Source organism: Lycorma delicatula, chromosome 11, assembly GCF_047948215.1.
Source record: "Lycorma delicatula isolate Av1 chromosome 11, ASM4794821v1, whole genome shotgun sequence".
Taxonomy (NCBI): Eukaryota; Metazoa; Arthropoda; class Insecta; order Hemiptera; family Fulgoridae; genus Lycorma; species Lycorma delicatula.
This window is the reverse complement of record NC_134465.1, coordinates 49506127-49532435: the sequence shown is the minus strand read 5'-3', so window position 1 is coordinate 49532435 and position 26309 is coordinate 49506127. Positions and strand designations below refer to the sequence as shown.

Sequence of the window (26309 nt, the reverse complement as noted above, 5' to 3'; positions counted from 1 at the left end):
CCAAAATAAACCATCTTGGCTTCGGGTCGGTTTGCTCTTTTAGAAAAATGATTTCATCTCTTTTCATAAACACATTGCAAAAATTTCCCATGTGAAAATCATCTTTGCTTGTAAGAAAATAGTAACACTGAATGTACTGCACCCATGTCTTTACAAAGTGCAGAAAACATTCTTTATTTTAGGGGTCTTGTTTTTATATAATTTACAACAGTTACATCTGTCATTAGCTGAATATTCAAATCAAGACTAATTTCTTTGGAAGCCAGAGCTCCTCATGCAATATGTCCAATACACTGTGGAGATTTTTGTTCACAAGTGCTTGTATACTTTGGAATCTTCCAGACATTGAATGAGCACATCTGTGCATATTCTGATGCAGTTTTTGCCATTCTGTTTGCCTCGTTTATGAAATCATTTAAGATAGCAAATAATACAACTGCTGTTGCTTTGAGTTATACTGGTTTGCAGAATAGTTCTACTGCTGACATATTATCACAAAATCGTACATAGCCCTATTAATGCGTACATAGCTCCTGTTAAGTAGAATTTGGTTTTATATATTATAGTAAAATATTATATTTCACTTTCACTTGCTTTATATCTACCCAAAACTTTGGTAGAATTTGTTAATGGGCAAAATCAGACCATGGGAGTGGAAATGACGGGGCTTTTTCAAAAAACAAAATCTCACTATAACTTAATTATTAAGTAAAATATCAAATTTGTTTACAGTCCTACTATTCTTTGGATAAGGGCCTAAAACTTATATATCGCCAACCATTGACTGAAGGGGTGGAAAAAATGGGTTTCAAAGACAAAAAAAATCATACCTCTCTTATTAGGCACAGTATTGAATCTAAGTGGTAATTGGTCCTCTAAAACTTTTGTCTGAAACAATTTTTGACATGACCAACCCTTATGGCAAAGGATGATCAAAATGTTGCTGGAATAAGAAGATGGGGCTTGTCATACGCAACCACTGTAATATTGAGTAAATTTGAAGTTTTTCTTAACCTTAAGGTGGAAATCGTTATTTATCTTCTACTTAGTACTGGTGAAATGTACCTCTGCCTTCCAGTGTGCCAAAAGGGATTTGTTGGTTTCCTTTGCAGTCTGCATAACTAGGATGCAGTAATGTAGTATACATTGTTGTTTTTAAAAAAATTCCTTAAGGCTTTGATATTTAGGCCTATTACACCTGGTACAATTAAGTTTAGCACAGTTGTGACATTTGGGACTTTTCTTATATAACCTACCACCCATCAAAGGTCTTATTATACCCATCATAGATATTATTTGTTTGTAAACACAAATAACAAATATTCTATGTTTTTAAATTATTATAATTGGACAATCTATTGCACAATGTAAAAAAATAAAAAACAAAATAATAGTAAAGTATAAAGCATCAAATTACAATTAAAAATAATACTACAACATTGATAGAACGAGTAGCTTTAAAAAAGTGTATATGTTGAATGAGAATTAACACATTTTTCACTAGAATGTAAGTTGCCAGTAAAAAGGCAACTAATTTATGTTGCTACATAAATTTTTTTGTATCTTATTGTTATTCAAACTTATTCTTGTGTTAAACTTTGACATGAAACTTTTTGAAGCAGTTTGATTGTTTAAACATAATTATAAAACACATTTTTCACAACAGTTATGGTTTCGGCTTGTACACTGTTCTAGCTGACAGGTACACAAAACCTTTAGCTCATCGTTCACTGGTATTGGCAAAGGTATGTATTGACTACTACATAATTCAGGAAACTTTATTTACATCATTGCCTAAAGTTTCTTAAAATTTCTTTTCCTCGGTCCATGAATCAAATATTCAGATATTGCCAAACAAATAGTAAGTGACCTGTTTTTTTAGAAAGTGAAATTTTTACATTCAAAGCGATATTCCATCCAACTATAAAGAATAGTGGTTAGTATCTTGGTACTGGTTTATACTCTGTGAAAGGAGATCTTCTGGAGCATCTGGAACGTGCTTGTTAAAGATTCTTTTTGACCAAGAAGATCTGACGAGGGAGTTTGTCTGTTTGCTGATACTTGTTCTTCTTCCTCATCTTCTGAATCCAACTCAGCAGCTGCTGCTGCTTCCTTGAGAAAGATTGGATCTGGTAGATGTTCATCATCGGAATCACCACCTTCTAAATCTGAATTAAGGTAATCCAAAATGGAGATAATTTCATTCTCATCAATGTAAAGGGTTTGCTGCACTTCTAGAAAACAAAAGAAAATGTGCAGAAATAAGTACTATGGGAAACCCTATCGGGTTGGTCTAGTGGTGAATGTGTCTTCTCAAATCAGCTGATTTGGAAGTTGAGAGTTCCAGCATTCAGTCCTAGTAAAGGCAGTTACTTATGTACGAATTTGAATAATAGAGCGTGGAAACTGGTGTTTGAATGGTCAAACTGAGACCGTACAAGACTACACTTCATTTACTCACTCATCCTCTGAAGTAATAAAATCCTAATCCTCAGATCATTTATAATTTCATGCTCATCTATTGATGACTGTTCCCTATAATTAAAAAAATAATGGAAAATATGTGTACGAGTACAATATACAAACATTTTTACGTATAAAGTTCCTTTAAAACTTAGTGACATTTTGCTACTTAATGCATTACAGCAATCAGTTATGGTTTAATGGAACTTGTTTGTAGATAAATATCAATTTTGTTTTTAGTATCCTATGCTTTAAGGTGACTGAAAATAATTATATATCATTTCGTTATAATGCTTTTTTACTGTCATATGAGAAGATATTTGTGAAATTCAACTCGTTCAATTCCAGCCAGCCTCAGTTGAGTCGACACACATATAATTTTCGGACCACGCTTATCTGTACAGTTGTTGATGCTTCACTATCGTCTAATGCACACTTTTGCCTACTATGGTAATTACCTCTGGTAATTACCGTTCAGGTATTACTAAAGAGGATGATATGTGTGAGTAAATGAAATGTAGTCTTGTCGCTTATGCCACTTAAAAATTTATCCATGATTCTGTATAAATCTCTACCGTGAATTGCAATTAATACGCAAATTACAAGATACATATTCACGATGATTCGATAGCGATAGAAGGATCGACTCAATTGAGACTGGCTGGAATTGAACGAGTTGCAGCATTTATACACGTTTGCGCAGACGTTCCAAGATGTTCGAGACAAATCGGAACTTCTTGCGAAGCCGCAAGAATGTCCGGTATATGGTTGACGTATACCGACAGAGAGTAATACAGAGGCGTCAACTCTGGTTTTGTCAACACAACAGTCGGTGTTAAATATTAATAAATTTACTTATTCTTGCTAATTTGTAAGGTTTATAATTAAGGCCATAATGCAGCTTTAGCGTCAAAATATTCGAAATACATTATTGTTGTATACATTTTTATTGTATGAAAGGGGGTCGCGATGAAAATTATGATTTAAAATCGGGTCGCAAATATTGAAAGGTTGAGAAACGCTGCAGTAAGTGAAGGAAAAAATGTCCAAGGTCAGCAGAATAAACTATAATGTGCACATCCATTAAGCTCTTGCACACAGTCAGTCTGCCTTTGTTCTTTGGTATATTGTGAAGCTTCTTTTACAGAAAAATTTAACGTTTTGTTGTTGCTTTTTTTTGTAGTTAATAAGTTTTTTTGTTTTGTTTGTCTTTTTATGGGCGTAAACGCTTCGGCGTTATCATTGCCGGAACACGATGTATATGTTTAAAAAAAAAATAAATGTTAAAAATTAATTAAAAACAGAAACATTCTAAAAACAATACATTTTATAAGAAAAAATTGCTGAGTAAGTTAAGATTAAAATAAAAAAACAAAGCTATATCGCGCTGTATATCTGATTACAGGCGCTGTATATCGCGCCTGTTCTAATGGTTAAGCCGCCCCGACAAAAAGACAAATTACCGCCCCTTAAGAATGTATATTTTCTCGTATTTTTAAAATAAAGGTACATATTTTTTTATTTTCAATAAAAATCAAATCATTTTATTTAATAAAAACATATATTTAGAAAGAAACATGTAACATAACATAATATTGATAATAGAGCAATACAAAACAGTAGAAATATCTGTATATAGCCGCAAATTGTAAACCGTATAATTTTTTTACATTTTCAAATGCTATTAAAAATGTGTATTATTGCACAAACAATCGAAATGCCATTACTTTAGAGAAAAAAACAAGGTAACATCAACTACACTAAAATTTCTCACTTTCAGTTCTGCAAACATTTTTATTACATCTTTTAAATTTATTGATCAGCAATTTCATGCTCAATTGCCAAAATGGTCAAACCATTAAGACGATTTTGTGTAGTAGTCGAACATAAAAAGTTCTTAATTAATTTTTACTTAGAGAAATTCCTTTCGCTACTTGCTACAGTTATTAGTACCATTAGCAACATTCTTAATTTTTCATCAATTATATATAAAAAACATATATTTAATAATTTTTTCACAAATATCTTCTCATATGACAGTAAAAAAGCATTATAATGAAATGATATATTATTATTTTCAGTCACCTTAAAGAATAGGATACTAAAAACAAAATTGATATTTATCATCAAACAAGTTCCATTAAATCATAACTGATTGCTGTAATGCATTAAGTAGCAAAATGTCACTAAATTTTAAAGGAACTTTATACGTAAAAATGTTTGTATATTGTAATCATACACTTATTTCCTATTATTTTTTTAATTATTGTGAAATCATCAATAGATGAGCCTGAAATTTTAAATTATCTGAACTTATCTTAATCATACAGTCCTTCAGAGAAGAGTGATTTCAGTTCAGAAGAATATTAAAGTCCTGCAAGAAAAAGAAAACTGTAAAGCAAGGTAAGGTCTCTGCAGAAATTCATTGCCGTGTCTTCTTTCCTCGATAATTTACTTTTCCTAACATTCCTCTTCATTCCATTATTACCACATTATCGATCTATTTTTTTTAATCATTTGTTGAATATTCTATGCTTAACCGTTAAAAAAAACATCACTATAAAGCTTATAATCTATTCTCCTTTCTCCTACTCATATTTCTTCGTTTTCTAGAACATATAGATGTAAACAGGCTTCCAAAAGGAGCTTTTAAGGTAAAACAAAAATTCTTTTTAATTTTTTTTTTAAGCGATTTTTAATTTTTCCTTCAGTCTTAAAAGTTTTAATTTGCTGTGATGAGTGACAGCACCTTAGTGTTTTTAAATATGTAATTTTTCAAACACTACAAAATTTCCCTTAATGTTAAAGTATATTACAATTTATTATTATGATATCACAGCTCCACTGCAAATCTATTTATACTCTAGTTTTCATCAGTTTTTAAAAATAAATTGTATAGTGCTATATAATACAGTGCTGATCAATGATCAGATTTCTATCTGGTTGAATTTATGTGGTGACAACAATTTAATAGTGATGAACTTTGATAAAAGTACATTCAGTTTCAGATTCTTTACTAGTCAAGTACAAGCATTTATTTTGGTAATGGTTCTTAATGTTAAGTACTAACAAAATACATTGACTGTTAGATGTGCGTTGTATCGGCTACAAATAAATAATTGATCTAAAAATATTTATGTAGTAATTAAATATCAGTTGGTCTCAGGTTTAATTCCCTTCAAGGGTATGAATTTTTTCATTAATAATTTCATCCATATTACTTTCCTGATGATAAAACGATTAATTATTTTTCCTATTATAATATTTTACTGCTGTCAACATCTAAACTCTTTCTCATCACCCACACATTATATTATATTATATTGGTTTCAGAGAAATATCTTAAAATATATTAAACAGATTTGCTGCTCCATTGAAATTAAAATATAATAAATGAATAAAAATAAAACAATAAAAGTATTATATAAATATATTTGTCACAACAAATGTATCATAATATGTTAAAAAAATGTATGTGTTTAACAAAAATGTACAATTCAATCCGTTATGCAAGTATGTGCAATACACCAGTTTTATAAGTACTGTAATATGTATTTTTCAACTTACATTTTAAAAATTCATGAATTATCAACAACAATCATCATCATTGTAATTTGTCTAATTCTATAAATAATCAATAATTGCCACCATCATTCTCGTCAATAGGATAACTCTCGTCATTGTTACCAATATCACTATTCATTTGCGTCCAATCTGGTTGCATGTAACCTCTACCGTAATTAGTATTTTTCATATTCTTATTATTATAATTAAGTTCTTGAGGGTACGCTGCTGTATAATTATAATTAGGTTGTACTCCATAAACTTGGTTACCGTAGTTGTTATTAGGCATCTGACTACGAGCACAAACATGTCCACGTACGCACTCACTTTCCGTGGTACTAGCATTGTTATAGACATTGGTGTCATAATTTTGGTATGGATTCGGATCAAATTGATGAAATTCTTCTAGTGATGGTGGTGGTGAAGATTGTTCATATTGGTAATGGTGTTCTACTGAAGGATGGCAACATGTATCTTGAGATTGTGGTTGAAATTGACAACATGTATTTTCTGGAGGTGGTTCAGATTGGCAATATGAATCTTGAGTTTGTTCATACTGATAACATGGTTCTTGTGGAGGCAGATTGCTGAAATAAAGCATACATGTTTTTTTTTAAAAAGAAAAGTTTTAGAAAAAAAAGTACGAGCTGTCAATTTTTGTAGTACATACCCAGATTGTAAGATTTTCTAAAAGATTAAAAAGTGGAAGCATAAACGTTATACAACAGAATGAACTTATGATTAACACTAGAATATGGTGGAGATTGAGGGTTTTTTTTTTTTTTTGTTTAACCTCTGAGTCCACAGTTAAGCATTACTTCAGAGGATGAGATGAATGATTTGTAGCGTGTGTGAAAATGCCATGCCTGACTGGGATTCAAACCCGGGAGGAGATTGAGGGTTAATCAATTAGTTCCTCACTTGGACACACACACACACAAACTACAGGGATTCATAAGTTGTTTATTTAAGAAGACTAACTTCTACAGTAAATATTTAAGCTGGTGGAATTGGAAGTCCATGACCTGAAAAATAATCAAATAATTCTCTTAACAGGTTTGTGTCTGTGAATCCTTGGGTAGATCACCAAGTTCTAGCCTCTGCAAATCAAAGTTTGCTAGGTCCATGCTAAAGATTCCAGGACCTATACATCCAGTCCATTCTTAATGATATAATGAGCAGGTTACCAACAAAGAGATTCAGCAACTCATTGTTTTTTATGTGTAACTAGATATAATCGCTAAAGTCTATTTGGTAAAACGAGCTCCTTATCTCTCTGAAAATCAAAACATCAAATAAACATAAATGAGAACTTTACTAACATCAGCATTTCAGTTCTAATTTTTTTTATTCGTTTTTTTCTTGTTTCGTTAACTGAATTTTATCTGTTCAAACAGATAAAATATGGATTTTAATTTTTTCTGTACTTTTTTTTACTCTGGTTTAAATTTTTTATATAGATGTAAATTTTTTTTTTATAGATTAGATTCTTGTTACCTGTTCCTGTAATCTGTTGGGAAAAGAACCCCAACAACTTGTGTCTTCCACAAGGATTTTTGATTCATGAGAACTTTTAAGTAAATATACAGAGCAACTCTAAAGTATAGAAACCCCTCAACAAGTTTAATATCGTTCTGGATAGAATACTGTTCTTTTAGGATGAGCTATCCTAAAATAGTATAAATAAAACGTTGGTATGATGTCTGTATCAAAAATAGTTGCAGGATAAAGTTTGGATTTTGAAAATTACTAACTTTAGTAAGTAATGAAGTTAAACTAAATAAAAGTTTAATTTAATTAAAATTTATTTTAAAAGTTAAATTTAAATTTAAAAAAAAATAAAAATAATTTTATTTTTAACACGAAACATTGTTTTTGATCCAATTTAATGAAACAATGAAGCTTACTTCATTGTTGTGTAATACTCCATTTAGAGTGGTCCATTACTGTACAAATGACTCCATTCAGTTCTACTGTTCATATTCATATTACATATATATTTATTTAATATATATTATAATCAATGTTGATTATTCCGACATTGAATTTTAAATATTGAAATTGCATTATTAATAAAATCGAATATTTTCCATGACTTCCAAAAAAAATGCTTTTTGAAGTAAATTTGCAAATCATTGTGTAATACAGAGCAATATTTAAATATAGCATTAAATAAATATTGTCCATGAAAAGATTCATAATATATAATTCTTCAAAAATAGATTTTTCCTTTTGTATCACATTCTACAGATATTTTATCAGAGATACTGATTATTAAATAATAAATCTAATAACTTAGTTTTCGAATGACTTAAACATGTAATCAAGTTTTTTAAAATTATATTATGTTTGCTTCTTGAAGATTTGATTTCATAAAATTAATGGTCCTATATAAAGCGGTTGAAGTTTATCAGTTATGTGTATTCACTAGATTAAATTTGTTTAAAATATACAGTATTATAAATTTTAATTGAGTTTATGTTAACAAAAATAATAAAAATAAAATAATACTTACTTGCGTGAGCTGCTGTTGTAAGGTCTGTTAGGTTTTCCAATGGTGGGTTGCATTGGATACATATTAGAAGTATCAAAATCTACTTGTGAGCCTCCATAGGAATTTGGCATAGAATACACCATCTGTGGAGAATTGTAAGACTGTTCGGTTGGTGAATAATAAATATGTATTCTGCTTGGAGGTGATTGGCCTGTACGAAGTGATCGAGTAGTAGGCTGCCCAGTGGTTGGTCGAAGTGATCGAGTAGTAGGCTGCCCGGAGATTAGTTGAAGTGATCGAGTAGTAGGCTGCCCGGAGATTAGTTGAAGTGATCGAGTAGTAGGCTGCCCGGAGGATAGTGATTGATGAGCTGGTATTCTGGAACCACCATTTGGATTAAAGAATGAGTATGCTAATGGTGAAGAAGGTGAATATCCAGTGGTATTACCAGTTCTGTTACCATTACTAGAAAATGGATATGGGCTTGACGCTTGGCTACTGGGAGTAGCACAAACGTTTTCATAAGGACACAGCTCTCCATCTTCATCCTCCTCTTCAATAGGTTCTGGTATTTCTGTTTCAAATTAATATATTATACATTAATTCCAATATAAAAATTTATATAAATTACTTTCCATTAAAAGATGACATTTTATATTAATAAAAAACATTATTGTGGAAAATTGTCATCTTTATTCAATTTAAAATAAAAAATTCCTGATTAAATATCTGAATATAATTTTTATCTATAGTAATGTAGTTAAATTTAATAATAGATTAAACCATATTAAACCAGATTAAAAAATTCCTGATTAAAATCTGAATATAATTTTTATCTATAGTAATGTAGTTAAATTTAATAACAGTTAAATTTAATAACAGATTATCATTTTGTATATTTTTACAATCATCAAATAGATTCCATTAGACAATAGTGTATATTATCAGTGATAAATTTTCTTTCAAATTACCATTAACAAAATCTGTCTACAAGGGGGACTCCTTTTTTTTAATTTTTTAATAAATCTAATGAATTGGCATGCACAGTGAAAGTGCTGATGTGAATTTTTAAAAAGAATAAGCAGTAAATGATTTTTTTTAAATTTATTTACTTATTTTTTTCTGCGTGTTGTATCGACACATAAGCTTGAAGCTTGTGCGTGGGATATGGAAATGTAGCGTATGAAAAATGCCGTGCCTGACCAGAATTTGAATCCAGGACCTCTGGATGAAACGCTGAGATGCTACCATTCGTGTCATGGAGGCCAGAAAATATATTATTGATATTATTATTATAACAGAAATTGTTACTAGTTTAAAAGAAGTATTATATGTTTTACAAATTTTTATTGGAAAGGACAATGTAAATTTTTGGATGTACAAAAGCGTCACTCTTGTGATGCTTTCACTGGAAGAAAAACTTGGATATATTACATGGAACAGTAACTGCCAGAAATACTAAAAACATCTTTGCAACCCTTAAAATTTATTATTGTTGATACAATTGGCAATACTATACCCAACATAATTATAAAAACAAGAAGCGCATTACAAAAGATATGTAATAATATACTTCTAGAATTTTCTTTTGATGGAAAAAAAATGTTGGCATTATTTGGGAGTGATTTTCCTTATTTTTTTTAAAGAACAAGAAGGGAACCAGTTAACCTGTTAGTAGTTTGGAAATTAAAGACATTAGAACTGAGAAAATAATTATTAAATATCTCAATCAATTTATTTTTTCTTGGATATTAGTATGAAATTATTGAATTTGTTTCATTTGTACAAAAAAAAAGCGTTCTCTTACTATTTTAATATAGATTAAGCAGAAAATGACAGCAGTTTTGGCAAATCAAGAGAGATAATTACAATGAAACAGTTAAGAGTAAATAATATTAAACAGAAGTCTGCAAAACGAGGCGATTGGCCTTAATATTTATTTCTTAGAACCTGTTAATAATTACACATTGATAATTTGAAATAACGAACACTTTTAGCAACCTCATAGAAAACAAGAGAATAAAAATTATAAAATTTGGTACCTTCTGAATTTTATATTCCTTTCCAATTCATTGATCTTATACATTTTTGTTTATTTAAATAAACAATGAGATAAAACATTTCCTGTAGGTAATTAAATCACTAACTCACTGGGTTGGTCGTCTATCGGTTAATGCGTCTTCCCAAATCAGCTGATTTGAAAGTCGAGAGTTCCAGCGTTCAAGTCCGAGTAAAGGCAGTTACTTTTATATAGATTTGAATACTAAATCATGGATACCGGTGTTCTTTGGTGGTTAGGTTTCAATTAACACACATCTCAGGAATGGTCGAACTGAGACAGTACAAGACTACACTTCATTCACATTCATACACATCATCCTCTTAAGTAATACCTGAATTATCATTCAGGTATTACCATTAAAAAAGTTAATTAAATCAGAACCCATTAGTTAGTGTAATACACAGTGGTCCCACACTTTTAACTTTAAAAAAGCACATTCATTTATAGTTGATAATTTTTAATAATATTCAAAAACAGAAGTTATTTGTAAATTATAGAGCAAATTTATTAAAATTATGGAAAAATATTTTATTAAAGAATTCCTTCTAAGTTGATCATTATGTTTTATGCCTAAATGTAGGAGAAATATGCATAACACAGCAATTTGGATTCAGTGTAATCAGATATTAGATGATATGTTATTAATTTTTTAATATGACGAAAAGGAAAAAAAATCATTTGTATTGAACTTATTTTACACATCATCCATGTGTACAATGATCAATGATCATCCTTATTATGCTTGCCACAGTTACAGAAGTAGAATTCTGAATGAAAAAAAGTAACTGTAATCTTACAGTCTTGTCAAACATCCAATACTATTTTAGATATTACAGTACCCTTGAGTTTCTACTATTTTGTTACCCAGGCTTTTCTACACAAGCAAGAAAGAAGAAAAAAGAAAGAGGAAGGGGATAGAGAGAAAGATTGCTTGAGAGAGAATACCTGTAATGTATCAAAATTTGAAAATAAATGAACTAATATATCCCTAGAAAACTGTCCTAATCAAATAATTACAACAGTTAAGTTATTACCTTCTACAACACCATGTGTCCTTCGCTCAGCTAAATCAGGTGGTAAATATCTGTAGTATGGATCACGAATGACAACACGCTGTCTACCAGGTAAACTTGTGTCCAGTATAGACAGTGCCTCTTCATCCAACTCCAATTGAAGGCGACCTTGTTTTTCAATGTTATCAATACTATAACAAAAGACAAATATAGATTATTAAAACATTTTTTTATATGTAATAATCAAAATCTCTTACATGATCTATGCAAGTCAGCAGAGTAATACAAACTTCTGTAGTATATATAACTTCTGAAATACTTATATAGCAAGGAATAGAACACAAACTTATGTATTGCAGTTCTAAGAATAAAGTCGGAGTGAGAATGTCTTTTTAATTGTTGAATGTATAATGAAAAACGTCAGGTAGTGGTTGAAGAGCACTTACTGAACTGCAATTCATCTATAAAATTATGAAAATTATGACTAAATTCATCATGAGTTCGGTAGTTAACTATATTGTGTTAGTAAAGTTGGCTGAACATGTAAACTACTATAAAGAAAAACTATATTTCTTAGACCTATCAGTATAAATTACTAAAATTATGTTCCTTTGGGAAAATGTTTGCAGGAATTTTAGTTGTAATATTTAAATTAATTAAAACATTAGCAGTTTATGATTACTAATACCAAATTCTTACAATGAAATTTTTGGAATGTATTTTGACATGTTTACAATAAATTTTGTACGTAATAATCAATTAAAACTTATTTTTAGTATAGCTTGTTTCTAAGATACATTATATAAAATTTATCACTAAATTATGACAAAAACTCAATACTTTTCAATTTCTTTCTTATATTTTACAATTGTCCATAGTATTAAATTAGAAACATTCAGTTCTTTTATAAAATTATAAACTTTGAGATCTTAACTATTTCCATTTGATATTTTATCTTAAGATTTTATAGTTTTATGTAATTCAGAATTTATTTTAATTTACAACACAGTTCAACATTACTACAATATTATTAACATTTCATCAAATTACACGTATAGATTTTAGGTTACATAATAAAATAAGTTAAAATATTCAAAGAATATTAAACAGAAATTTTAAGCATATTTCTTTCAAAGTTTTACAGTTTATACAGCACTGTCATTCAACAAATTACTATTCATGACTGCGTTTCAGAACACTTTGGTATCTGTACTTCTTTAAAAGTTGTAACATTGAAAACATCATTATGTATTGGAACCACAAAGACAACTGTATGAAATTAACAAGTCATAAGATTTGTCTTGTACTGGGGAGTTTGGTAACTAATGGCATGTGACTATTTTTATTTTAATCAGATAAATTTTTAACTAATACATATTTAAAAATTCTGATGAGAAATATGCTGGTTTTATACTTTTTCCTTAGTACAGAAGATATGTTAAAAAAATATCCAACCTTATAATAATAAATGAATAACAGTTAAAAACTAATTGGTTCTTAACTCCTTTGAATATGATCCTTGTGGTCACATGGTTAATTAATGGCTGCCAGTATTTCTGTAAATTTTGTAACATAAGGTGTTGTTCATTTGCAATGATATTTCTCAGGAGTTCTCAGCTTCCAAATCATTATCCTTTAAGCAGAATTTCACTCAAATGAAAAAAAAAAAAAACAAGAAATTACAGGGTTATATTCACAGACTCCTCTATAACAAGACTCATATAATAAAGGTGCTTAATGAACTTGGAAAATTACTTAAATTCTAGACTAGGTGTACTGGAACATTATCATTGAATTACCGGAATTTACACCTTTTTTTGTTTCTTTTTTATTTTTCTGTTTAGTCTCTGGAACCACCATAAGGTATTACTTCAGAGGATGAATGAGGATGATAAGTATAAATATAAATGCAGCGTAGTCTTGTACAGTCTCAAGGTCGACCATTCCTGAGATATGTGGTTAATTGAAACCCAACCACCAAAGAACACCGGTATCCATGATCTAGTATTCAGAATTTAGACCTGGGACTTAATAATAATAATATAATTAGAAAATTGTCAGAATAACCATTCATTTAAATAATTAAAAAAGATCTAACTTACTCTCCTTCATTGTAAATCTCATAAGTTTGATGTAGGTTCAAGTTGGAATCTTTTTTCCATTTGAATACAACAGGATTACAAACTTTAAGTTCAAGCTTCTTGCTAGAATGTTTATTAGCCCTGTAATAAAAAAAGAATTCTTTAAAATGAAAAATTTGTATCACTGTTATGATCTTAGTGTAAGGTATCCTTACGAATCTTACAATAGTATTAAAACTTATACTCCAGTGTAAAATAATTAAATGATTACCTATACACAATAAGGTAGAATTCTTCTGTTAAACTTATGTTACTTAATGAAATACAGTATGGTTATGATAATTCATTATTAATCAAGTTGTGTCATGTTACTTTCATTCAGTAAAAGTACTGGTTCTCACACGTTTAATTTATGTTTATCAATAAATCTAAAAAAACCGCCAGTTTTTAAAAATGTGTCATACTATCAATTTATTATTACAATCAAATTATTTTGCTCACAGGGATATTTTTTTTTACTAGTTTTATAAATAATTTATAAAACTGCTACTTAAAATATTACAATTTTCTAATAAAAGCTTTGCTTTTCTTAATATTCATTAATAAAATATTTAAGGAATCATGATGATCAAGTATTTTTTTTGTTTCATTTTACTTCTAATGTAACAGCCTTTACAGGAGCCATTTGGAAAGTGAACTCTTAAAGGAAACACAAGAGTTTTCATAAATCTTTTTCTTTTTCAACATAGTTATCTTGCAGTTTAATACGTTTAGAACAACCTCCCAACTTTTTAATATCCTAAGTATAATGCTATTTTGTCCAACTCTGCACAATAAGCAGTTGTCTCAGTTTTGACATAATTTGAACTGAATCTTCATCTAGAGAGCCATTTCTTCAGGTTTGGCTAATGGAAGTAACCACTGGGAGCCAAATTTGTCAAATACGATGCAATGTGAACGTGCTTATAAATAAGCATATTTCATGGAGGTTTTTAGCAATAACCAGAGATTATCAAGGTGAAAGAGCACTTTCTTTTTGGTCAGATGTGGATGTTTAACATAAATATTTCTCTTCAATTAGTCCAGTAGTGAAGCTTAATACTTACTTAGGTGATGACACTTACTTAGGTGATGATCCTATCTTTTTCTACGTAGTCTGTGATCATCCACACAATGAGAATTCCAAAAAAAACCATTGCCATGACTTTTTCTGGAGATGGACTGTTTTCATTCTTTCTAGTGCACTTTTACCTGCTCCCACCTATTGTTTAATGTGGCATATAATAGCGAATCCATATTTCATCTATTGTTATAAAATGGCTAAGAAATTCAGTGGAATATAAATAAAGTGGAGTTTAAATAACATCCTTGAGAAGTGTTCAGTTGAATTCATCTATCGAGAGGAAAGGTTTTACATACTTGTACCTAAAACATCATGTAAAATGTAGTGGAAACAGTCTATCAAGATGCCTGAAGAGTCAGTAAACTCATGTTCCATCAGTCAGTGATCATTCATTGAGGTATTGTGGATTTTTGTTACATTTCATTGGTCATAATGGTTTTAGGGGTTCTGAGATTTATCATATTAAATGGATGTTCAACTACATTTAAATTCAACTATCAACTTTTTACTTCCTTGTCTGAAATAAAGGAAGTATTGTAATGACAAAAAATTTCAGTCTTCAGATTTCAACAGAAATACCCATTAACATTCCCATCCCTGAATCCATTTTGACTAGTTTCGGTGTGACATCTGTATTTTTTAAATTCAATACATTCAGTTTTTATATTATGTTATTACCATTTTTAAGTAATTACTGGAGTCAATTTAAAACATTTTTTCACTTGTTAATTTTAAATTTGTAAAAATATTTTATTAAAAAGATTTTCTTTTTCAGAACACATTTCACCCTGTTAAATGAGTATTTAAATAATACTAATTAAAAAATACCTTTTTCTTTATATTTTAGCATGTAAAAATAATATGTTACTTGTACTTATTAATTTCCATTAATCAATTATAGTCTTTTTTGTATTAATCTTCAGTTAGTGTAATCAGAGGCCTATCTGGGATTGATTACATTACATGTTATTAAAATGCACTTTTCTATTAATTTTTTAGTGTTTTGTGATGCTGGTCTAATTAAAACACACCTACCTATTACTGACATGATTCATTTATGTAGTTACATACTGATATAAATAAGATATTCATATATGTGTATGGTAAGTGGCAAATAAGCCTACATAACTGTGGTTGTTACCAAAACCTTTTTACTTTGACTTTTTCATGATCAATTATTTTCATTAAAGTGCTCATAGTAATAGTGTGCTGATGTTTAAGAAAGCTCTTTTCCTAATTGTTGATTGTTTCTTATTTGTTTATTTTATCAGGTGTTAGTATAAATTGGTATACTGGCCTAATTTTTATAATCATTCTGTCAACAAGAAACAATTACAGCAATGTTAATAGTTAAATCATTTTTTTTAATAATGATGTACTTGTCTGGCAATTATCCTATCAGAATTTATTTAAATACCAAATTTATGACTAAGATGATCAGAAAGTAAAAATAGGACTCCTCTCAAACAATAAAATATGGAAAAGGGATGCTGCATTAGTATGTAGTTTTTTATCAATTATGAATTTACATGGAACTTAAAAGTACAGTGTTCTAAGTAATAAAAAAATGTTGTTTCATAGTTTAATTAAATAATACGAGTACATACATGAATAAAAAGAATTAAAGAGAATTTAATTGTTTAAGTAAAATTTATGATGTGTGATGACATTCCTAATGGTTAAAAGACAAAAAAAAACACTGGAAATATTTTTCTCATTTATAAATCACCATAGCGACAAATAATTTTTCAATATTAATCAATTTAAATGTGTTTTTACATGTATAAAAATTAATTTTCATTCTCACCAGGATAAATAAAAAACTATAAATGCAACTGTTCGACACTAATAAATATCTAATAGAGTACATACTATCTTCAGAGTTAGAAAGATATAAAGATATGAAGTAAGGATATTATGTAATGCAGGTCATAATGGGAAATATTAAAAGCAGGGAAAGAATTCAGAATAAAAATAAGAAAAACAAAGTGATGAGAGTTGACAAGAAAGAGAACTCTGTTAAGATACTGCTGGTAGAAAAGACTGAAGAACAGGTAAAATCAGTTAAGTATTTGAGAAGTTTGGTGGCTTAGAATTAAAACTGAACAAAGAAAAAGCAGTATATTTATGGACAAAACAACTTCTGAAAATCTTCAAGAAGGATCAATTTTAAGTAAGGATGAAGTTTGCTCAAATGCTTTGTGAGGAATGTTAGATGATATAGATCTGAGTTATAAATGACCATAATGAAGGAAGAGAAGGAGAGCCAGTTTTGAAATACAATTGTAGAAAATGAAAAGGACAAAACAAACAAAGAAATGAAAAATGAGGAAATACTTAAAAGAATAATGGAAAAGCAAAATTTGATAAGGAATAGGAAAAAATTCTTATTTGAAGCATATTCTTAAGTGTTTATAGAGAAGGCGAAACAGTGGAAAAGTGAAGGGATGAAATATGAACACCTAAGTTAGTTGTAGTTTTAGTTACCATGATCCGTAAAATATTCAGATTTATTCGTTAGCTCAGTGTTTTTTTTTCTACAATGTCCAGACCTAGTAGACGTCTTACTGATGCAGAAATTAATAACTTTTTTGTTGATGATACTGATAGCGATTTTGAATTATCTAGTGACAGTGGGGCTGAAGAAGATGATGAATTAATCACAAGTGATAGTGATGGGGATTCAGAAAAAGAGAGGCATACAGAAACATTACTGAACCAGAAGATAATGTGCCTCTTCCACATCAATTTTTGGAACTCAATTGAAATGGTACCTACGATATATATACCAGCAATAAACAAATATTTTAGTAATGGTACTGACATAAAAAAGTTATCCACAAAAACATGGTAACCTTTATTCAGATAGTTATACGTAACTAACAATTTTTTAACTACACAATAACCTAAACCTATCTAGCAATTTCTTGCTTATCTTCTTGACTTTTAGCCCCTTTGTAGGTAAAGACAAACGCCCATAACATATGCCTAATCCAGGTTCCACACCTATAATTTATTTTTATTCATTATTTACACTTAATTTATTTGAACTGATGGTGAAAGAAACCAATAGATCAGTCAATCAATATTTAAATGCAAGTAGAGATAGGCTGTCTGAACCATACCGAAAATGGAAAAATATTACCATTTCTGAAATGTAAGGTTTTATAGCTTGCATACTGAATATGAGGATAATTAGAAAACTACTCTTAAGAGTTACTGGAGTACAGTATCACACAGGCAACCCCTTAATTTGGTAAAATGTTTTCAGCGCACCATTTTAGAATTATTTTGAAATTTTTTCATTTAGTTAACAGTGCAAGTTGTCCCCTGTCTGGCCATGCTGATTATGACCCCTGCATGAGGTATCAACCAATTTCTAAATACAATTTTTCAGCATCATTATACTCCTCATGAACAAAACAGTATAGATGAGAGCTTAGTTGGTACTAAAGAGTCACACTTCATTGTTACAATACTTGCCAAATAAACATCACCACCGTTGAGGGATAAAAGTTTGGAAGCTATGCGACTCTGTTACTAATTACTGCTTAGCTTTCTTTACCTACAAAGGGACTAAAAGTCAAGAAGATAAGCAAGAAATTGCTAGATTAGGTTTAGGTTATTGTGTAGTTAACAAATTGTTAGTTATGTGTAACTATCAATTGTTTATTGCTGGTACATATATCATAGGTACCATCCATAAAAATAGAAAATTTTTACCTCAGCGATTTAAAAAATAGTTTTCTGTTGGTGAAAAGCTGTATTGTCATTCTGGTCCGGTACTTGCTTGTGCGTATAGGGAAAAGAAATCTCAAAAAGCTCCTGTTTACTTCTTTCAAGTAAATGCATGGCAAGAAATATTGAAGTAAATGTCCCTCTCAGGCAAGAAATTGTATCAAAGCCGGCTATAATACATGAGTATAATAAGTGCATGGGAGGGATAGATATGTCAGATATGATGTTATATTCATACTTGGATAAAAGGAAAACCATGTGTTATTGAAACAAGGTGACCTTTAATGTAATGGGGAGAATGCTTTTGAATTCATATATTTTGTATCAGCAGCATAAACAAGACAAAAAATTAAATCAAGACTTCAGTTCAACATAGAAGTTATTGAAGCACTGGAGTGGTTAAAAATAAAAGCCATTCTTGAAGATTCACAAGGGCCACCTGGGTTGAGAAAATTACCCGATAAAAAGGAAGCAAGGTGCTGCGTTTGTACACATGAAGGAAGACATAGAAGATCAAGAACCTTTTGTATCCGCTTAGTAAAGGCTTACACAGAAAATGCCTTTCAAAGCATAAATGGTAACAAAAATTTCAATAACTCTGTAAATAATATGAATTTTTTATGAAATTTTTTTTATTTTGTTTACAAATAATTTTATTTTTTAGAAACAGTGATAGATTAGATATAAATAGCAAAAAAATTTTTTTCAAATAAAGAACAAATTCTATTTTTTTTAAAAATGAAAAAAAGTTGAATTTAATTTTTTAAATAATTAATCAAGGGTGTAACACCATTTTGGATTGCAGCACCACAATCTGTATAGTTTACTGAGTAAGTGCAATTTTTTTCATAATTTTATTGTATATAATGTTATTTCTGTGGCATTTCTACCAAACGTCAACTTTTTCTGAAAAACGAGCTTGAGGCTTTTAACAAGAGGCTTGAGGTCGTAAGGGTGAAAGACTGCCTTAGTATCTAATGGCACCATTACATAACACTAGGAAATCAGCATAATATTTAACTTCACCAGAACTTCTAATATTATTTATAACTATTTGAATTTTGATGTTTTATTGCAGTTCTCTTTGGTTTTAACTGAAGATTATTTTTAAATAGTTTTTTCTTTTATATAGTACTGCAATAAAAACTGATAATCATAACTGAAACCTGTCAACAATAGAGATTTCTAACGGTTATTAACATAACATTTCTCATTATTAAAAGAAAGAAAATTAATAACAAACGTTTTGTGATAAATAACAATTTTTCTTTTTAAACAATTTATCTTTATATTAAATGGTCTTCCTTGAAGAAATAGTACAACTTATAATTGTTAGATTATGTACAATAAATTTTATATTTAGCATAAAATATTTCAAATTTGAATGCGGGATGAGATAAATCTACATTCCAAACAATTAATGTCATGAAATTGATGATAATAAAATCCTTACAGATGTAACTGCAGCAATCATTAAGGTTACTGTTCTACGGGCTACAAAAATATTCAATGATTAAATTATTTTTCAAATGAAACAAACAAACTGAATGGGGCTACAAACCATCAGAAATTATCTTGTTCCAAAGTCGCTTAACTCTAAAACAACTGAATTTTGAATTTCCTTTTTGCATCCAACAATACTGTTCATTTAACTTCTTTATAAATTTTATAATAATGCCAAAATATCAAATATCACTGTCAGCAAAAAATATGACAATACAGTTTTTTTTTTAATCAATACATAACTTATTATTACTGAAAGAAGTGTGTGTTATTAAAGAAAACATATAAAAGAAATTATAATCTGCTTTCATAAACAAAACAATATATAAAAAACCGAGCAGTGAAAAAGATCAACTGATATTTACATTCAAAGAAAAAGATTCTTACCAATAACTGAATAATTACAATTGACAGAAATATTTTATTTTTAAAAAAGTTCAATATTGATAAGAACAATAGAGAATGTAATCTTTCACTTGCTTGGAGAATAGCCATTAGTTTTTTCTTTAATTAACATAACTTAGTTTATACTTGTAATTACATGCAAAAGGGTTAAAGTATCAAAAATATCTCAGTTTAACATCATGTTTCCAAGTAATATTCTTTATTAAGTGGTTTATTTAATAGAATTTAAGTATGATTTAATATACAGAGGAATAATATCAATCTTAAAACAATTAATTTCATACATATATTAAAAATGCCATTTCATTTATATGGCATATAAGGCTATCACAGCCAAATATAAGACCAGATTTTTTTTTAATATAAAAAAAGATTGAAAATTCACATCGTCGATTTCTTTCTATTTCCTTGTATTGAAAACAGCTTAATTATTTATTATAAAAGGGAAATATAGTAAACATTTTTATTAATGTAAACATTAATTATACACAGAAGAAACAGAATTAGAAAAAAAAATTACAGCAGACCAAATTGAATTTAGATGATACATTATTAAAAACTTCAATAACTCCATTTGAAAATAAAAAAAGCATTATAAACCTAGATTTATATTACTACATAATCAATAAATAAATTAACAAAATAATTTAAAATTATTTATTTACTTTTACAACAGCAGAAGGTTGAAGCCCTATAACAGCTGCTGACTGATAATTAATTTTTGTAGCATGGGAAACATGCCTTGCCTGACTGAGATTCAAACCTGAAAACTCCAATTGAAAGGCAAAAACACTACCAAGATTGGCAAAGTAGTAGGTATAGTAATAATAATAAAAAAGATTATTGTAAAGATTTGATTATTGTAATCAAATATATATTTGTAAAAATAATACATTTCTTAAACAAGATTTTTAGAATATTTAGAAGGAAACAAAAATAAAATGCGTGAATTTTTCAAATTTTGTAATCACTTCATTACACATGAACAGATAATAGATAAATAAAGAATAATTTAGAAAAGTTAGATTATTTAATATTTAGAAAAATATTACATTTAAATTTAAACACACGCTTTTACAGAACGAACAAGATGAATTAACACTGACAATTCTGTTTTCATGGTTAGTTATAGTATAACCAATACTTAATTATTTTTTATTCTATGAATAATAATTACCAGTTTTTACATGACAACTGTAATACAATACCTGCAATAGTATTTTATAAATGATGATGATGAATCTGTAAATATGAAAAGCTTATTATACTGAGTGGGCCAGAAGTTACTACCATTATAAACATTAAGATAAATTTGTGTGATCTTCCCACTGATTTTAAATTACCACTTTTTGTTTTTATCAAATAGTTATTGATACAAACACCAGAGTGCACTACTATTCAATCAAACATCTGTTGAATGCAGCTGTTATGTCCAATGGACATTGTTGATTCTAACTTGTTGTGAAGATGTTTATTAATGAAGAAAGAGTTTTTGTTTTAAAAACCTAGTACAAAGGTGATTATAATTGATTATAATTCAATAATAAATGTGTGGAACAATCATTTCAACACTGTTCCATCAACACAGAAGACTGTCTACAATTTACAAAAATGTTTTTGAGAGAAATACATCTGCAGTGGACTGCCACAGATCAAGTAGGCCATTTAAGTAATCAAACAAAACTTGAAGTTTTACAAGCGGTTATCCAGAGCCCTGAAAAGTCTACCTGTAGGCTATTTCTCGAATAGAATATTTCTAGAACTTCTGTTTAGAGAATTCACATACGGATCTTATCTCATACATGGCCTATTGGAAAACAATCCTGATTGTAGGCTTCAATTTTTTGAGACATTGTTAAATGAAGTAAGAAAAGGTGATAATGAGTTGTTTTTTAGTGATAACAACTGTATCTATAGTGATAACACTGATAACAATTGTACATATTTGTATTCAGAGAACCAGGGAATTGTTTTTAAGAGACAGCTAAATCAACCTGGTGTTACTTTATTGGGTGGTATCTCATGTCATGGAGTAATTGGGTCTTGGTTTTTTTATAAAGTAACTGGAAATGTTGGCAACCATGCCATTCTGGGTTTACAAATTAACTACGACAACTTCAACTTACTGTACTTTCGATATGATGGAGTCCCACCCCGTTACTCAAAAGCCATGTGAAACTACGTTGATGAGTTATTTGGTGGAAAAGTTATTGGACGGTGAAGGGCAATAGAAATGCCATCCAGATCTCCAGACCTTACATCTCTGGATTTTTTTCTTTTGGGTAATTGTTAAAGAAAAAGTACAAAACTACAAAACTACAAACAATTACGGACTTTTTGAAAGACAATATTCAAAACGCTTTTGATGAAATAAATTCCAATACATGAATGTGCAAACAAGTATCATCTGCAGAAATGTATCAACAAAGATGGAAAACAATTAGAAAAACAATGTAATAAATAAATCATGTTGCTTCAACAAATTGTTAGTTATGAATTCAATCCGATTTTGTTTTGTATTCAAATAATGACCTTTATAAGGGGTAGTGGAATTAGCCCATCCATTATAAATTGGTAAATTTAAATCAAGTTCGCTACCTTGCAGTATTTATTAATTATTATATAATTATTAACATTACAGAGCAAATGATCTAAAACTTAAACTTTATTATTCTTAACTTGATTTGAATTTCCTGTGTCTAATTGTTTAATTTAATTTAATAGCACTGTCTGCTATTGATTTACAAGACAGTGGTATTAAGTACTAATTTTAAAATCTGTGGTGAGGTAGTATAATTTTGAAATAAAAGATATAGGTATATGACAAAATTGAAGAAGTGTTAACATCTAATCGGTTATTTAGAATTTAATAATGCATACCTGCTGCCAAAGCTAAAAGCTGGAGCCCGCCCTCTTTTAGAATCATTCGTAATTGTACCTGCAAAAAAGTAATATTAATAATTACATGAAAATTTAAAATTTACAGAAAAAGTAAATTACAATTCCATCTGGTTCAGAAAGTGGCTAATGCTTCTTTAACAGGTTATAATTCAGATTAGTATACATTTTTATCTAATAAATACATATATCATTAGTAAGAATTAATATTATTAAATATGTAGAAATTTTCAATTTACTTAAAAAAATTCCTTTTAAAGATACAGAGGTTGCCTAAAACATTAATGGTGAAATAACAATGAAAAGAAAAAGTCACATTAGTGAGTGAACAAGTGTTTCTGTAAGGATCATGTTAGAATTGATGAAATTAGTTTCGACTACCTAACAAAAGGATTACAATGCGGGGTCATACGTCTAAATCAGTTCAGCCGCTGAACTGCTACGATGGAACAAACATACATTCACCCTAAATACATTACACTCCTTTTTGGGCAGTCGTATAATTAGTGATGAGTAACAACAAATAATATTTCTTTGATGTTTAAAAACAGTGAACTCACATGATTTTTGACATCACATAGGTACAGTCAAGAGAAAAATGATTTTTTATTTTGTTAGTGAGCTTGATATACATTACCTTTCTTAAACTCAAAGAGAATCACCTATATAAATTAGTTTAAAAAATAAATAAAATAAAAATTACTTATACATACCAAGTAATGTAGGCAATGTTACACAGGCTTGAGTATTCTGCAGCAATTGGTCCTCGTCGTTTCGTTGAGAGTCCATGGTCTCTGCTGGAAACCACCCATCCTGCATAGTAAAAAGAAATTATTATTAGAACAATTTTTATTATAATGATGTTAATAGAACCTAATGATATTATCAAAATAATAGCTCTAATCTACAATAATAGATGGAGTAATGTAAGTGAAGTTTATTTAATATTTAATAAACTGAACGCAGAAGATAAAAATTAAAAGTGAGTGTATTAAATTATCATATTTTTACTTAAGATATTGTAAATGAATACAACAATAAAAACTGTTTAATTTGTCATCGTTTAATCCATCACATATCTAAATGTGTGTATCTTTTTTAACCAAACTCATACAACAATGTAAAGAATCACAATTTTTATTCTTTATCTTTAATTTTTTAATAATAACAAACATTGCAATATAATGTTAACTAATATTATTTGCAGTTTAATCCTGCATTGTTTGGGCAAATCCTTTAGTGAACATAACATTTATTAGTTTATATATTTTTTTTTTAAAGGGAGGTATATTTATGAAAAATAAATACTTCATCTTTTCATTTATATTGGAATAAAATAATATGTAAGAACAAACATGCAACTAATAAAAAATCAGACAATAAATAAAATGCACTAGAGAAGATGCTACATGCGTGTTGGATACAAAATTTTAAAAACTAAAAACATTTTGCTTGTATTCTTTCTAAACTTTGAAATTCTTAAATTTATATTTAGTTACTATGGTCTTTAATATAATTTTACTCAGAATCAAATTCTCTACAAGCTTTGTTTAAACTTTTATGTATATTATGCATTTAACAAAGTCATTTAGTATCTTTTGACCCTAATCTTTTGTCTTTTACTGGTGCTTACTTAATATTCACCTAAATATGGAAAATTTTATTTCCATATTAACTATTAAACCTGCATTTACAAACTAATGATATAATAAGTCTAATAAAGAAACCATAATATAATAATTATACTTGGTTATAAAATTGTATTCACAGTAATTATTATTTATGTTCTCGTATTAAACGTTAAAAAATTATGTACTTTAAGGAGTTTTATTATGTTATTATAAGTTTTAAAAAATAATCACTATACTATTTATAAGTACACGTTTTTTATTTAAAAAAAAAAAAAAAAAATATTTAAATTGACCTAAAATACGACAAGACAATTTAATGACCTTTTTAAAAAATATTAATTGCCAATAAAAGAAGAAAAAATTGAAAAACAGTATAATTTAAAATAATATTTAAACGAATAAAGAAAATATGTATGTACACAAATGTCACAACACTTTCTTCTGTATGTTAACGAGTTTTTTAAAATATAAATCGCAACTGGTTTATTTTTAATACATAAAAAAATCTGTTATAAGAACCAGTTAAAATAATAATAAATAAAATATCATATACATAAATTTATTTCAAACCAGTTTTTTATTTTTAAAAAGTTATTTTATAAAAAAAAAATTGTAAAACAATTTTCTTTCTACATTCAAATAAATAATTATAAAGAATAAAATTTCATGTCGGTTCATATACAAATAGCAAGTACTTTCACCTTTCACCTATTATTTTAGCATATTAGGAAAACAAGTGAAATTAAAACATAACCTTAAATGAAGAACTGATTTCTATAACACCATATATAATAATAATTATGCATGCACATCGTAAAGATAAGGAGAATAACAAGATTTATTACAGATGAATGATGCATGATAATTGTACATGCAATTCTAAGAAAAAACACACACACACACCATATAATGTAAACAGGAAATAAAATCATTTATACCTTCACCGCAAATACCATTTTTAAAGATGTGAAAATAAATAAAAGAGAATAATTCTATTTGGAAAGATTATTTTAAAATATTTTAATATTATTTATCATAGATTTAAATTAGATAGTTATAACATGTTATAAATCCAAATGACATTACAATACATAAAGTATTTACACGTGAAAATCTGTGGTAAAAAATTGCGCATTTTTCCTATAGTATTTATTCTCAGCTTAATAATTCTAGCACTGACTATCTCTCAGGATTCCTTTTAACAAGAATGATTTGTTTTAACAAGATTAAAACGAAACATTTTCTTTATTTTTATGTTTGTACTCAAGTTTTACTATTCACCACGTGAAGTTAATTACTTTTTATTTTCTGAAAGAGATTGCTATATATAATGG

At 28.5% G+C, this 26309-nt stretch overlaps 1 protein-coding gene across 1 annotated transcript; it reads right to left on the bottom strand.

Annotated features, from left to right (window-relative positions):
* Positions 1–1956: 1956 nt before the first annotated feature.
* LOC142331936 (uncharacterized) lies at positions 1957–24152 on the bottom strand. The gene is made up of 7 exons (XM_075377989.1): positions 24058–24152; positions 23327–23384; positions 13699–13818; positions 11618–11787; positions 8543–9095; positions 6109–6614; positions 1957–2234 (listed from the first exon to the last, which is right to left on the bottom strand). The coding sequence occupies exons 1-7, from the start codon at positions 24131–24133 to the stop codon at positions 1957–1959; spliced, it is 1761 nt and encodes a 586-aa protein (XP_075234104.1). The 5' UTR covers positions 24134–24152.
* Between the last annotated feature and the right edge of the window lie 2157 nt (positions 24153–26309).

Excerpts from the sequence above, each read along its gene's own strand:
- LOC142331936 (XM_075377989.1), bottom strand. The coding sequence starts at position 24,133 with ATGGACTCTCAACGAAACGACGAGGACCAATTGCTGCAGAATACTCAA. Across the intron at positions 9,096-11,617 it reads GACACATGGTGTTGTAGAAG|AAATACCAGAACCTATTGAA; the intron begins GTAATAACTTAA and ends AATTTGAAACAG. Across the intron at positions 2,235-6,108 it reads TATTGACGAGAATGATGGTG|AAGTGCAGCAAACCCTTTAC; the intron begins GCAATTATTGAT and ends TTTGTTTTCTAG.